This window comes from Polyodon spathula, unplaced genomic scaffold (assembly GCF_017654505.1).
Source record: "Polyodon spathula isolate WHYD16114869_AA unplaced genomic scaffold, ASM1765450v1 scaffolds_813, whole genome shotgun sequence".
Classification (NCBI taxonomy): domain Eukaryota; kingdom Metazoa; phylum Chordata; class Actinopteri; order Acipenseriformes; family Polyodontidae; genus Polyodon; species Polyodon spathula.
Genome location: NW_024472300.1, coordinates 1 through 15,494, shown reverse-complemented (window position 1 = coordinate 15,494; position 15,494 = coordinate 1). Strand labels below are relative to the sequence as shown.

The 15,494-nt window shown below is 44.8% G+C and overlaps 1 protein-coding gene and 1 long non-coding RNA gene across 3 annotated transcripts; one reads left to right on the top strand and one right to left on the bottom strand.

The window, feature by feature from the left end:
* The first annotated feature begins 412 nt into the window (after window positions 1–412).
* gli1 (GLI family zinc finger 1) lies at window positions 413–9,460 on the top strand. Of its 2 annotated transcripts, none has more exons than XM_041241777.1 (8): window positions 413–600; window positions 1,533–1,619; window positions 2,406–2,546; window positions 3,123–3,272; window positions 3,709–3,873; window positions 4,297–4,539; window positions 4,817–5,093; window positions 5,691–9,460. In XM_041241777.1, exons 1-8 carry the CDS (start codon window positions 451–453, stop codon window positions 8,177–8,179), a joined length of 3,702 nt encoding a protein of 1,233 aa, XP_041097711.1. In that variant the 5' UTR covers window positions 413–450; the 3' UTR covers window positions 8,180–9,460. The 2 variants fall into 2 exon arrangements, with proteins under 2 accessions (XP_041097711.1, XP_041097710.1); XM_041241776.1 differs by having other exon boundaries at window positions 1,530–1,619.
* LOC121308991 lies at window positions 586–9,541 on the bottom strand. The gene is made up of 4 exons (XR_005948587.1): window positions 9,454–9,541; window positions 2,326–2,441; window positions 1,490–1,779; window positions 586–660 (listed from the first exon to the last, which is right to left on the bottom strand). It is a non-coding gene; the product is annotated as an uncharacterized LOC121308991 (long non-coding RNA).
* Window positions 9,542–15,494: the final 5,953 nt, after the last annotated feature.

The following is a 15,494-nucleotide window of genomic DNA, read 5'->3' as shown; positions in this document are numbered from 1 at the left end:
CAGATGCAATTGTAAACTCTTGTAATAGGTGAATATACACAGGACGCAGAAAATCCAATTCATCTTGCTGGGTTGTTTTACAAAGCAAATAGTCATCTTGTATTGTGCTGTGAACCTTGGATAAAGACCAAATAAAAAAAAAAAAAAAATAAAATAAAATAATAATAATAATAATAATAATAATAATAATAATAATAGTGTGTAAAATGCAAGCTGATTTTCCCCCATTCAGATAATAGCAGGATAATACTGTAGTTCAGACTTTATAAATTACTATTACAGTAAAAAGTAACTACAGTACAGAAACGTGCTATATAACTTATCTTTTCAAACCAAAAAAGTTCAGATTTTTCTTCGCTGTGCTCACGAAGTGCAAGCTAACCTTCGTTGGTTGAACGGTTCGTACCTGGTCTCATTCCCTGCCTGTGTGTTTGCTGTTGCAGCCCGTCGATGGGATTCCCCGGCTCCATGAGTCATGCCAAGGGCCCGGGCTCCTCGTTCGGCCGGGGCCCGCCCCTCAGCCACCCCCCTGGGCCCTGCCACCCTGCCTTCAGGCACCCGGCCACTCCTCGCCTGCTGCCACACAACAAGAACTGCCACGTGAGTACCCCACGCAACCAGGGCAAGCAGCCAGGACTCCAGTATAACACACAGCAGAGCCTGGTGTTTAACATAGAAAAGATCAGATGGCATCAGATGGGAATGACGTTGTAGTAAAATGACATGTTTAATTGTTCTTATTAAACTGTGTAGGTTAAATAAAGGTCAGAGTGGCCTGTAGTAAGCCCACTCGCGGACTGGACAGCTGCTTGTATCGCACAGGCCGTGCACGGTATTCCATACTGTTTGTATCGGATAGTAGGCTTGTGTCAGGAGATTCATTTCAAGATCATCTATACGGTTCAGTAATTGTTATATAAACTATACATTACACAAGCTGATTCACCCTACTCAGGGTCCCAGTATACTGATCAAGGGCTACCTATACAATATTTCATATATACAATTCCACTGTAAAAGGCAAGGCATTTTGACCACTGTCTGTGCAGGTTATTGTCACATGTGCCTTTGATTGTCCTGGCAGGGGTATGCCTAGTTCATGATGCCATCCCCTAAATCAGAGAATCAGAGCTGCATCTTCTTACTTTATCTAATGCAACAGCTCAGGACATATATAAAACTTGCAAGTATTAAAACTATATAGGAATTGTGTGTGTCAATGCATGCAGAATGGATACTCTCTTTAATGTAAGCTAATCTGGGACATTTTAAAATACATGAAATATTTATTTTCTTTAGCTAACTCTGTGGGATATTTCAACACCATGCTTGTTTGTAGCATCTCACATAAACCAGAAAAGGCAAAGCATGAAATCCTATTGCAATCTAGTCTTTAATGCCTTTGATCACACATGCTGTACAACAAACCATTAGCCATAATAAAATCCACTGTAGGAAAGTGTCGGAATGTACACCCGGTGTCTCTTACCTTGGTTATAAGCTGCTGCTGTTTTGTCTTGTGGTGATAGCAGATGAAGACGGAGCCCCTGGGCAGCGTGAAGGGAATGGAGGACGGGTCTGAGTGTGACGTTCCCAGCCCCTCCTCTGCAGGCACACAGGTAGACTGATGCCCCCCCAGCCCAGATTCACCTGTGTTTCCACCTGCCATGTAAACCGTTTTCAGTTGCTTCAAACCCATTTCCAATTATCAGCCCCAGATAGGAAGAGAAGAGAATCCTAGAGGTCGTCTCTCCAAGTTACTTTGATGGTAAAAGTGGCCTATGCAAATGGAAAATAGAGGCGACTGTCAAAGTGAATAAGCAGAGATATTGTGCATCATGTTCAAATCCGCTATCATTTTTTACACACACAGGTGTAGATTTCTGTTGCTGTCCCAATTTGTAGATTGCAGACCGATGTCAGATTTCATAGTGCTAGCGGAAAGATCGCAAATCTTTAAGACTTGAAGTTTAGAAAGTCTGGTGGTTTCAAGGTTGGATATAAGACTCTATTGCATAGCAGTGGCACCCATTCCAGGTTTTACTATGAGATTGATGAGCCCACAATGTATAGGTAACAAGCTCCGGCGTGTAAACTGGGAATTAATAAAACTGCTATGCAATAGGAGTCTTATTTCCATCCCTGTGGTTTAGAGGAATACAAATATTGTTGCAGGTTATTGTTAATCGAGAGAATAATGTATGTAAAACAAAAAACATCTACCACTGAGGTAATAACTTAGTTTAATATTTCAAAACACTTTCATCAAGATACTGTTTTGTTTGTTCATTGCTATGAAACACAATCCTGTAGACCAATGCAAACCTGCAGAGTAGCGATCCTCAGAGTCTCCTCTCCGAGCCCCTGCTTGGAGCTCCAGTTTGACGGCCCGTCTCTATTCACAGGACCCTCTGATGGGACTCCTGGACGGGAGGGATGACCTGGAGAAGGAGGACGGGAAGCAGGAGCCTGAAGTCATTTACGAGACCAACTGTCACTGGGAGGGCTGCACCAAGGAGTTCGACACGCAGGAGCAGCTGGTGCATGTGAGCAGAGAGGAGAGGAGGGGAGGCCAGACTGGGAGCAATGCATGAGACGTGAGGGGAGGGAGGCCAGTCTGGGAGCAATGCATGGGATGGGAAGAGTCTAGAACAGATCAGGAGGGTCTTGTCAGCCAGCTGTGGTCTACCTGACCATTCAGCAAAGCCCTGGCATGCTGTGCAAAAATCAGACCAGCTCAAACTGCAGTGCAGGTCTGCAGTATCAGAATGATCTCAAAACCGTTTGTTTCTATTTCTGGTTTAGATTTACATTGTATTCTATTTCTTGTTTAGGGTTATCACTTCCCTGCCTCTATTCAACACTCCCTAGCCCAATGTACCGCTTAAAACACATCTGGTATTTGTAACACTCACTAGGGGCAGTGCTGGAGGGGCACAGGGACAGAAATACAAGTGGAATTCACCACCGATCTGACGATTTGATATACCCCAGGCCGCAGAAAACCTACAAATGTGGAAACGGTCTACTCCTATTAAAACGGGCCTATACGAAACTGGGATTCGAGCCTGAGGAAATCTCTGGCCTTTTAACATTGCGTTGCCGTGCTTTGCCCTCCCCAGCACATCAACAACGAGCACATCCATGGGGAGAAGAAGGAGTTTGTGTGTCACTGGCAGGACTGCTCGCGGGAGCAGAGGCCCTTCAAGGCTCAGTACATGCTGGTGGTGCACATGAGGAGACACACCGGAGAGAAGCCGCACAAGTGTACTGTGAGTGAGACCGTGCTGCTTTCACACTGTTAGAATGGCTTTGTGGAATTAGGCTTCCCAAAGTCTCACTGAGAATATTCAACTATGAGCCACACCTCTGACAAAGATCAGGGGTGGAAACGGTTACAATTGCTTATTCTTTTTGAAATGGCAAAGTGTGTCATTTTCTTGTATGCGTTAGTAGTCTAAGCCCAGCAGTTATTCTAAATTCTGCCCTGGCTAAATTAGGACAAACACAATCTCAGACTCCCTTCTGTAAGGTAAGCTGTGAACGAAACTAAATCCTGCTGTTATTTAACTCTGTACTAATTCAGCTGGGGTTTGCAGGGGTGATTAGCAATACTATATACAATAAAAAACAGTTCAGGTTTAGAGATTGTGAGGGGTGTTAAGATGCACGTCTCTTGTCTCTTCCTAACACTCGCCTCTGTTGTAGTTCGAGGGCTGTAACAAGGCGTACTCCCGGCTTGAGAACTTGAAGACCCACCTGCGATCACACACAGGGGAGAAACCGTACGTATGCGAGCACGAGGCCTGCAACAAGGCATTCTCCAACGCCTCGGACCGAGCCAAGCACCAGAACCGCACCCACTCCAACGAGGTAGCACCACTCGCACTGCAGTGACACTGCCACCCCCAAACCAAATCCCTTCACTGCTTTACAGAGGCAGCTCCAATCTCTTCTTGTGAAATTGCCCTTGTTATTCATTGGCGTGCACTCTGCATTATGAACGCCCTAATATTCAAATATTCCTTCATTCTGAATTAGCTGGAAAATGAAAGTATAATTCATACTGTTGCAGTACAGAAGACAAATCCTTATGATAATACCGATTAAAAGAGAGAATCTGTTCTGTACATTTAGAATGTGTGGCATTGGTTTTTATAGCGGGATATCATTTTATGTACAATCATTTATAAACTCTGTACTTGACAATACGAACAAGGTCATTTTTGCCATCTGACTGCAGTTCCAGCAGTGCTAGTTCTCTTTATAGTTGCTTCTATCTTCTCACTCTCTCAGAAACCGTACGTGTGCAAAATCCTTGGTTGCACCAAGCGCTACACTGACCCCAGCTCACTGAGGAAGCACGTCAAGACCGTGCACGGGCCTGAGGCTCACATCACCAAGAAACACCGCGGAGACACGGGCCCCCGGCCCCTGGGAGCAGGGCTGCCCCCCTCTGGACAGGGCCAGGAACTGCACTTAGACAAGGAGGAGGGCAAGAGAGAGGACTGCAAACTGATGGTGCCAGACAATACACTAGTGAGTGAAAACACACACACAGCAGATAATACTAATACTGTGAAGCAAGCAGAGAATAGATAGACAAGTGATGGCTCTAAAACAGGTGATGCTTAAAAATTCATCTACTGTAAGTTCATTGCTTTTTGCAGGCCCCCTGTTTGAATGGAGCAGATCAAATCTGTTATTGTTTTTTTTAAATTAATAAAGTCAGCATTCTGTGTCAACTGAGAACTTACAAATGACTTTTCTAGAAATCTAGCCTCATTGAAAGATATGACGATCCTCTATTTCTCAGAAATCTCAGCCCAGCCCTGGTGGCCAGTCCTCGTGCAGTAGCGAGCGTTCGCCACTGGGGAGCGCCAACAACAACGACAGTGGGGTGGAGATGAACGCGAGGGGCAGCCTGGAAGACCTCTCCACCCTGGAGGACGCTCCCTGCGTGGAGTCAGCAGGTACAGCAGGCATGTCCGCCCAGGCTCTTAAGCGGCTTGAGAACCTCAAGATTGACAAGCTGAAGCAGAGCCGCAGGCCCACCCCACCCACTCGAACCGTCAAGCTGCCCGCCATCCCAGGTAAGGATTACCTCCCCCTGCAGCTCAGGAATGCAGGCTGGGGGTCCATCCGTCACTGCAGGCTGTTCCAAACGTCGGGTCTTGCTTGCAAACCAGATGCTAAAACACAAAAGGATATTTGCAAACCTGCAATTGCTTTGCAGAAGTCCAGCAGATCAGTTTGTAGTGAAGGTGGAAAGTACAGAAGTGCAGTTGAAGGTCTATAAACTCTCTCTCTCAAAGGTTAGGAGTTTAACACACTGATAAAAACCACTGAAGTTAAAATCAAAGAATTTGTCTCCATAGGTGTGGTTATTTTTTAGTAGCAATACACTAAGGGGATGATGTCATGACCTGATACTTGTTATAGTCCTGACGATCTATCTATCTATGATGCGAAGTAAAGAAGCTTATTAATGATGGACTATTTTGTTAAGACAAAACAAAATGTATGTACCCATACCAATTAATAATATTCCACATTTTCATCCTTCAGTAACCATTTGATAGCTATTCGGTGCTTCTGGTCACCTTGAAACGCACCTCTATCACGATGTTGTAAAGGTAGCCTCCCAATTCATGGGTTGATTCTCTCCTCTTCCTTTCTCTGCCTTGTAGGTAACCAGGGAGAGATGCTGTCCATGTGCGTCCCGTCTCCAATGCTGTCTAATCGGCGGGTGAGGGAGCTGTCCAACAATGACCTTGTGTCCATGAACCAACTGAACGATCGACGGAACAGCAGCACGAGCAGTGTCAGCTCCGCCTACACGGTCAGCCGGCGGTCATCTGTCGTCTCTCCCTACCTCTCCAGCCGCCGGTCCAGCGACGTGTCCCAGGTCAGCGGACACCCCCAAAACACAGGCGACCCCCTCTCTCCTGAGAGTAGTCGCAGGACGGGAGAGGCCAGGCAGTGTGGGGGAGGCCTGCCCGGTTTGGCTAACCTTACCCCAGCACAGCAGTACAGCTTGAAGGCTAAATACGCGGCTGCCACTGGAGGTCCTCCCCCCACCCCCTTACCCAACGTGGATCAGCCCGGGGCTGGCGCAAGGATGGGTTTCATGAACGACTACCATGGTCAACCCATGCCTCCGTTCCAGCACCACGGAATCCAACGCAGGAACAGCGCCAACGAGTACAGCAGCTACGGGACGGGCATCATCCACCCTCACCAAGCGCCTGGGAACACCATCCGGAGAGCCAGTGACCCGGTGAAGTCAGGGGTCGACCAGCAAGCAGTGGCCAAGGTCCAGCGTTTCAACAGCTTGACAAACATGAGCATGCCCCTTATGGGAAGAAGAAACGCCACCACCTCCACACTGCAGCATTTCGGAGGATCGGAAGCCAACATTGCTAGGCATATCTACTCCCCTCGACCCCCTAGCATCACGGAGAATGTCATGCTGGAGGCTATGGCCAGTATGGAAAACCCCACTGCCACCCAGCCTAGGGATCCCAACTTGATGTTGCCCACCGATGGTATGGGCCAGTATATGGGTTACCACCAAGGATCGAACTTGTCTCCTAATCACGAGCCTTTGAATTGCAGCGAGCAAGGCTACCAGGCAGCAGGGATGCATAATCAGAGTTTGTATCACAGCCAGCGTATGGATATGGGCAACCAACAACAAGTTGGGCAAGTTGAGGCCATGCACCAAGGAGGGATGGCGAGCAACATGATTCAACAACCAGAGTATGGCATGAACCAATGTCAGCTGAGCCCTCCCGGTCAACACTTCCCTAACATCTTGCAGATGAGTGCCAGCGAGAGCCTAGCAGGCCAGTGGGGAGAGCCTAGCCCAGGCAGCATGGACCACTCACATCAGAACCACCCACATGAAATGCCAAACATGATGCCAGGCAGGCAGTGTTCAGGTTCTGCCGTGCAACACCCGGGCCACCCAAGATCAAGCATGCCCAACAACAGCCACACCCAGCAGACCATGTTCACCAACCAGAAAATCATGCACCAGCAGACCATCAAGCCAGAGCAGCAGTTCCACCAGTCCTTGTCGACCTTGAACCCCTGTCAGAATATGAAGCAGCAGCAGCAGCAGCCCATGGCACCTCGGCAGACTTTCGACCGGTCTTCTCAGATGGTACGTCCAAGCGGTATGAGCTGCGAGTTCCAAGGCCAGCTAGACACCCAGCAGGCTTCCTTCACCGTGGGCATGACAACTGGCATGCTTGGGTCTCCTGTGCAGGACGGGAGAAGGTCTCAGACCCCCATGATGCAGGTGAAGGAGATGATGGTTCGGAACTACGTGCAGTCCCAGCAAGCCCTGATGTGGGAACAGCAGCAGAAAAACGAAATGCCTCCGCCGGCAGCAGACAGCATGGACATTGGCAGCCAAGGCCAGATCATGCAGCACAGCCCCCATTCCCAGCCTTTCATGAGTCCCAGTTATATCAACTACCAGCAGCCATCACAGCAGCAGGCTAACCCGATGAGCCCAGTGTCTCACAGTGGATCAGTGCAGTCGAAAGACATGCTGAGCCCCAACAGCCAGTGCTACAGCCATGACATGGTTCCCAGGCCGCCACAAGGAAGGAAACCCATAAGCCGACAGAACAGCATGACCCACCAGCAAGGGTATCTAGGCAGCCCCCCTCAATTGAGCCCTGGCCATGAGTCTTCCACCAGCCCTAGGAGAACTGTCCAGCTTCCTCAAGCGCAACCCCATCAGGAACTGACCGCCAGCAACAACAGCACAATATACTATTCCGGGCAGATACAAATGCATCACCCGGATATAAGCAAGCAGCTCGTCAGGCAAAACTCCCAGCAGGGGAGCTGCGTGAACCAGCAAATCAACCAAATGAAGCCAGGATCCTTGGCTTATCCCGAGATGGGGCAGATGTCCAGCGCCCTTGATAACTTGGATCTGGAGAATGCCCAGATAGACTTTGCAGCCATTCTAGATGACGCAGACCACTCTGCCCTGATGCCCTGTAGTCCCAATGGCATCCACAGCTCGTCCCACACGTCCTCCCGTCTCACCACGCCAAGGAACTCTGTCACTGCCCAGTCAGGGCTGTCCAACATGGACATGGCATCCATCATGACTTCTCTAACTGGGGAAAACAAGTTTCTAAACACCATGTCTTAGAAACGGGACAGCTTATAACCCCTGTGACCTCAAACCAGAACTGCTTCAAAACGCAAATAAAAAGTACTTTCCCTTGGGTCAGCAGCGTGAGAGCTGCATGAAAGCTAGGAGAAGACAGAAGCTTGTTGAGCAGCCAATGGGGACTTCAATATAATAAGCATAATGAAGACTGTGTTGAATAAAACAACTAAGCTTGTTTTCCCTTACATATGTTCTGTAACGGGTGTATTAGCTGACAGAAGCATTCATCAAATCCAATTCCCTGGCATTGCCAGTATACTGGAGAGCTGGCTTACTCCTTACCACAAACCCGTAGCAAAGTGTGCACGCATTTCATGTAAATAAAATATATAAATATATACAGTGTATATATATCTGGTGGACAAATATGGAGTTGCCAGTGCAGACAGTGGTAAGCGCAACCACGTAAGCCTGTAAGGTAGAACTAAGAAGGGTTTGGAAAGACGAACAAGATGATGATCCGTTTGCCATTCAGAATGTAATGAGGTTTATGAATAAGTGCCTCGTCCCGCTGAATATAAATAGCCACGCACTTTTCCACATTCTCAGATCATGCTAACCCTTCGCACACTTTGACAGCACATAACCAAGATTCACCATTGCAGACTATGGAACACGAAGACAATAAAGTCTTTGCTTCAGCTAAAAGACTTTTAAGGATCCACCCGTTCTGGATCTCATTTTAGATCATTTTGACCGACGCACCTTGGTCAATTCAGTACATAACAGGCAATCCAATAGAGCTCTATATATATGAGACGGCAAATGCAGCACACGGACTTGAAAGGGACCATTTACAGGAGAGGTGTTGCATCACAGGCGGGTGTCTGATCCAACTCCAAGTGCCTTTGCATTCCACAAGGGCATGCTGCAGGATTTGTGCTACCTCATTCACTACCTTTAACTACTAGGCAGGTACTTGAGCAAAAAAGTGCAGTCGTGGTGGGGGTAAAAAAGGGAGGACTGACAAGCAAACCTATATTGGCACGATACAAGAATTAAGCATCAGCATTAAAACAAAAATACGGAATATTTCCGCAGCAACCCATCTACAAACAATTCTAACCGTATCAAATAAAGATTGGACCAGAATCTGTAGGTAAAAGGAACATTTGTGTCAACAGATACTGTTACAAGAGCATTTCAGATTGTGGGTCTCTGGTTTTGTACGTTTCATTGTGTGCGTGTGTGTGTGAAACGTTTGATGTCAGTACATTGCAAGCCACGGCGACTGTGCTTCAGTGCGTTCCTACCTGCGTTGCAGAATCAGCTGTCCCACCCTCTGTCTGCTTTGCAAGGTTTATCCGCACTGTACTTTTGTTGTTTTGCGTTGGGTTTTTGCCTCTTTCAATGTTCATTCCCGTGAACGCCAAGCAGCGTTGTGATGTAATGACCCAGGCAGTAGCGCAGTCTAAAGCAGAAAACCAAAAGAGAGGTAATGTAAATGGTGTTTTTTTTTTTTTTTTTTTTTTTTTTCTAAGCTTGGTAACTCTCAAAACCGATTTCCAGAGTTACACTGGGTGTATTAAATGTATTAAAACACGTCACTGAGAAATACAGTGGTTTTCAAAAATGGTTTTGAATAAAGTGTTATTAGAAAGTGGAAGGAAGCAGTTCAAACCCGCCTCACTTCTTACTAGGCAAGTGCTCTACAAGTCAGGCAAGGAGAGAGACCGCCATGCCAAGTTAGCAGTCTGTGTTTCCCCCTCCCCACTGTTAACATGCAGTTCCAAGAACTGTGAAATCAACCATTATAGCAGCGCAGTATATCAGTTATTTCAGTAAGATTGACAATGCTTTGTATGCTTGTAATTTTAAAGTCCACAGGTGCCTACTAAACACTTTGTTTTATTATCATTTCTTTATGGTTTGTTTTCTTGCAGTGTCCCAAGGTGGTAGTTTATGGGGTGTAATTTGTAACACTGTCTTTGAATTAGACTCTGTTATATTCAAGGGGAACCACAGTCTAACTGCATCGCAGTTATGAGCTCAGATTGACCCCTTGAGGTTCGAGAACACAGGTTGGGTTTAAAAATTCTAGTGTTTACCTTCATGTTGTACTGGGGCAACCATTGTAGACGAAATTCTGAGGGGGATCTCGGCAACCAGTCAACGCTTTGGAATGTCCTCTCTGCTCGGAAGGCTGTAAGCAAGCAGATTGGTGGAAAATCTAACTTAGAAATTCCAGGCTCAAACTTTTGACAATTTGGCACCGAGATCAACCCAAAAGCCAGGACTTCAATTCTCCATTCACTACGAGGTCTTATTTAGCAATGCGAAATACTGTATCGGGTAAACCAAAGAGCATTAAAAAAAAAAAAAAAAATGTACATACAAAGTATAGCTTTTTTAAAAATAAATTCTAACTTTTTTTACCAAGACGTTCTATAGAATGGCATGTTCTTATGACCAGTTTTTTTATAGACAATGGTCAACTTGCGTGTGTGTTTTAAGCATGATGTAGTCATTTTGTTTCCAATCTACATTTTGTTACCTGTCAGTTAAACTCTGCTGGCAAAAGAATCCTAATAATAATAATAATAATAATAATAATAATAATAATAATAATAATAATAATGTTATTGCATTCATACAGGAACTCAAGTGACTTCGTATTTTTTAACTATTTTTTTACATATCTTATATCTGACTGCTTTAAAAAATAAATAGATGTCTGTTCTGATGAAATGGCTTGTGCAGGTCTACCCGTTTTTAAAGGAAAAAAACTAAATACCTTTCAAAGCAACAATAAAAAAGAAAATGTGTGCAACGCTGTTGAAAATCAATTTAAGATGATTGGTTACACTTTGTGATCGTGTAACCCAGGGATAGGGAGAGAGAAATCACTGCCCACCAGATCAGTGTGAGGTCCAAGTTTTCCAGCTCCGCAGACCTGTACTGCAAAACAGAGAATATCTGCTGCAGCTTCTGACCAGCAAACATTTAATGTTTTACAGAATATAGGAAAGATACAGCGCTGCGCAATGATGGAAGGAGGAACGAAGTTCCATCGTTGCCATTTCTGGGTGCAGCCCAACTTTCATATTTGAATACGTTGTCATAGCTTTGAAGCCAGTCCTACTGCTGTGGGCTCTCCTTAAACAAACACATGTTAACACATAGACCCATGCAGTCATTTGTAGCTAATAAACCAAAAGAAATAGCTCAAGCCGTTTCCAGAAAGTACACTTTATTAAAGGCGTCTCCTTCTGATCATTAAACTGAAGTAGCCGTAGTTCTATGTTTAGCATAACTTGACCGAACATGCGCGCTGATGTCTTTTGATTGTGAATCGTCGGCTGTTCCCTGTGGTCAGACCGAGACCGTGTTGCGGTCCAAAATGTAAAACAGCCCTTTTTCCAACCTATCACATGCAATTTGGTACAGTGCATCGCAAGCACACACTCTACCTTTTTACAATCTGCTCTGTATTATTCAACAGGAACAGTGAATTTCATATATTTAAGATAAAAAGAGACAGACGCTAGGTCTGTAATTGTATTCAAAAGAAAAGGGCGAGTGTAACTACAATTGGCTGAGGGAGGAAAGTAGGAAAACCATATGTCTAACGTGGGAGCAATTGGATCTTAATTATAATCATAGCCCAGAGAAGGAAGGTCACATCTTTGAACCAAAGCAGAGTTTCATTCTCCGGTTGCTTTGAACGCTGTAACTAACACCCCGATTAGACATTCTCTGCAATTCTTGGTTTTGCTTTTTTATGTTTTTTTTTTTTACCCTAACAATACAATCGAATACTTGGGCTGTTCATTCAAAAAAAAAAAAAAAAAAAAAGAGTATTTTTAACGGCAGCACTGAACCGTGCAGTATAATGTGCCTAGCCCAAGTACCATGCCACATCCTAAATGTTTAGAATATGTTTATCAGCTGGATTTTACATTGGATTAAAAAACACAGCAATATATAAATGATCTGTAATGGCAAAATCCATTGTTCCAGTTGCTACGGTACAGTTTTAGAGAAGAGATCTTGTACATAACAAAAATTAATCCAGTCACTACACTAATCACAGAATCGTGTACTTGGCACAAAGGCAAGGGTCACAAATATGCTTATGTATTGTGCGGTTTTCTTTTCCCTAAGGATTTAGCCTACAGTACACGCCGCTGTGTCCTTGTGTTTTGCAGCTGTAAAGGTAAATGCGCACAGGTACTGGTTTCCACGCGTGATGATCATTGCTGCAGTGGCACGATTGTATTATTGTATTACACTTGTGTAACTTTTACTGCAAAATGATTTCTTTTTAAAAAGGAAAAGGTATATTTGTATAGGTATTTTTGTACATTTTGCAAATAAATCAAAACCTTGAAACAAAACTAATTGTCTGTAAAAGGTTATTCTGGAAAATTTGATTTTATTGTTGAATAGAACACGTTAGCATATTTTACTGTACTCGCCTTTTAAAAACTGCGCGTACACAATTTCGATTCAGGACAGTGTCACACTCTTCTTTCCCCACTAGAGGGGGGCCCACTGCCTACAGCTGTAGTGTTATACTCTTCAGTTTCCACAAGAGGTCGCTGTAAACACTCCAGCGCTATTGCAATAACAAGCACTGATTGTAAACTTCAAAAATAAAAAAGGGAACGGGTGGGGAGACAAAGCCTGATAAATACGTAATTTGAAGCGCTTTCTAAAATAATTAAATCAAATAAATCGGCTACATTAGGCCGAATTGCAGTTCACAAACGCTGCAATATGCGATCCTATTAATTTATAAAGAAGGTATATCAAATACAATTGAATATGGTAAAGCACATGGTTTAGAGTCGCTGTGCTGGCTTCACTTGAACCCTGCAGTGTGGTGTAACATCCACTAGAGGGAGCGCACATCATTCCAGAAGGAGACCGTCTTCCAGGCTCATTGTTTTCATGGAACACATTCCTCTCCCAGCATACCCAGTAACTAGTGACGTGTTAATAATTAACAAGGTTAAAAAATAAAAAATAAAAAAAAAAAACTCTTTAAAAAAACTGACGCAGGTGGCAAGTACCTACACAGCCTTTATAACAACAACAAAAAAAAGAAGACCACACTCAGCTTGTACATGGCTTAACATGTTCGTTTTTAACTGAAACGTTTCATTTTTTCTTGTGCATCAGGGATGGAAATAAGAGTCCTTTTGTATAGCAGTTTCATCCATTCTAGGTTTTACTACAAGCTTGATTAGCCACAGTCTGCGCCGCCCACAGAAATGTTCAGCCCCTGGACAAGCCTAAATCACCAGCTGTCCACCCGGGAATGGATCAAACTGCTAGGCAATGGGAGTCTTATTCATTAAACTAATACTCTCCCTAGACTTCTCTTAGCCTTGTGGTGTGTTGCATCTCACCCCGATGCTGACGGACCCAGCCTGTCTCACTCCTTGACCTGAGCCAAGGAAGTGATTCAGGTCCCTGGGAAGCGAGGAGCAGGGGTGGGGTTTCCATCAGGCTGGCATTGGCCACGGGATACCAGACCCATTCCTTGATTCACTGACCACAGCACTCCTTCCTTCCTGCAATTCCACTGCACTGATTCTCTAGCAATGACTGCAACTGAAGCAGACACAACACCTACCTCCCAGCTGCTGGGAACTTTACACAACAGCTCTCTCTCTCTCTCTCTCTCTCTCTCTCTCTCTCTCTCTCTCTCTCTCTCTCTCTCTCTCTCTCTCTCTCTCTCTCTCTCTCTCTCTCTCTCTCTCTCGGTCCATAGGTGATCAAGAGCCCCTACCAATTCTGTGCTGGAAAGTCTTTCTTTCTCTTTCTTCCTTTCAGTAACCTTTACCGCAGTTTTAGTAAGGAAAGAGGATGCCAAACTATGCTTTAAAAAGGACAACTTGGCTTTGGTTGTGAAATATGTTCTCTTAACACAAATGTTCACCGTGCGTCGTTTTCTGTTGCAGTCTTCAAATCCTGGTGACTTTTTGAAAAGTTTAAAGCACTCCTGTGTCCCTTGATAAGCTCTCAGAATCCTCTCTGACCCTTAAGTGTCTCAGGTGTAACAATTAACCTGCTCCCCCCTGCAACACTCTTCCCCCAGTGGATAAAATAATTACTACACTTGCACTAAGAGCAAACGTGGTGTTTCTGACACCCACTAGTGGCAGGATGGGGGACATGTTAATGAATATAGTCATGGCGTATGTTAGATGTGATTCTTGGAGCTCTGAGTCCACAGAATGGCTTTAAACTTAAAAAAAAAAAAAAAAAAAAAAAAAAACAAATACCAAGCTGATCTCTTTAAGAGTTCTAACCAGACAGGGCTATACCCTACTCAACTATCCGATGATAAGGGATGTAGTGAAGCAAGTCACTAAGGCCAAGGGAGATGAGTTTGAAACTTTAGGGACTACACCTTTAAGCAGCAGCAGCGGTCAAGGCTCGAGCGGTGGGCAGTAGAAAGGATGACCAGCCGAGTCACAGGGCTCCGTGCATCGCTCTCCTGGGGGAAGCGGAACACATCACGAAGCACCACAAATAAACTCTTACTGAAGAGTGCCGACTCTGAAGAAGCAGGCTCACTTTTGTTCCGTTTTGTAAAAACAAAAGGAAGCTGTGCGACCGTTTCTATGAGCAAATTTACTGTGTAAGAGGGAGTCCATTTCTAACACTGGACAGAAGGAAAGTATGGTCTTTTCTCTTTCCCATTCTGCCCAGCAAGGATCGTCCCTTGTTGGCACGCCATTCTCCCTACGGGGGAGGGTTAATTTAAAAGCACAGAATCAAGTCTTCTTTAAATGTTTTAGATTCTACTACGTCACCATTCCATTCATTCATATCTTGAATTTATTACTTCCCACCTTCTGTTCCATTCATGCCCACTTGTTCTGCACTCTGAAGCAGTGAATTAATGTGTTAGGTCAACTACTACACCATTTATAATTGTATAGACTTCAAGTTGGGAGAACAATTTTCGTTTCTATGATTTATAATAAGTAATTATGTAGCACAGGGTCTCTCTTTAGAAGAGGAATCGATGAGAGGAGCTTTGAGGAGCTTACACTGCACACACCACACACTAACCACTGCCCATGATTCCTTCAGCTGTACTGGCTGCAAGAAGGGGTGTTGTTACGTTCAATAGGACCTCGTTCTAAGAGCCTTAGCCATAAAAGACAAAGAACAATTACTTTAGCATCTTGACTTTCACTATGGACCCAGTTTGGACTGTCGCCTTCTTCTACCATGCAAGTGACCCTGCTGTCAACCTGTCATTTGGTTTGGGGGGGACGGACAATGAACTCTACAGAGGCAATCAACCCCTGCATTAAAATCACATATTTATCCT

Coding starts and splice junctions, on each gene's coding strand:
- gli1 (XM_041241776.1), top strand. CDS start 451: ATGGGATTCCCCGGCTCCATGAGTCATGCCAAGGGCCCGGGCTCCTCG. Junction 1,620..2,405: donor CCTCCTCTGCAGGCACACAG/GTAGACTGATGC, acceptor CTCTATTCACAG/GACCCTCTGATGGGACTCCT. Junction 5,094..5,690: donor CAAGCTGCCCGCCATCCCAG/GTAAGGATTACC, acceptor TCTGCCTTGTAG/GTAACCAGGGAGAGATGCTG.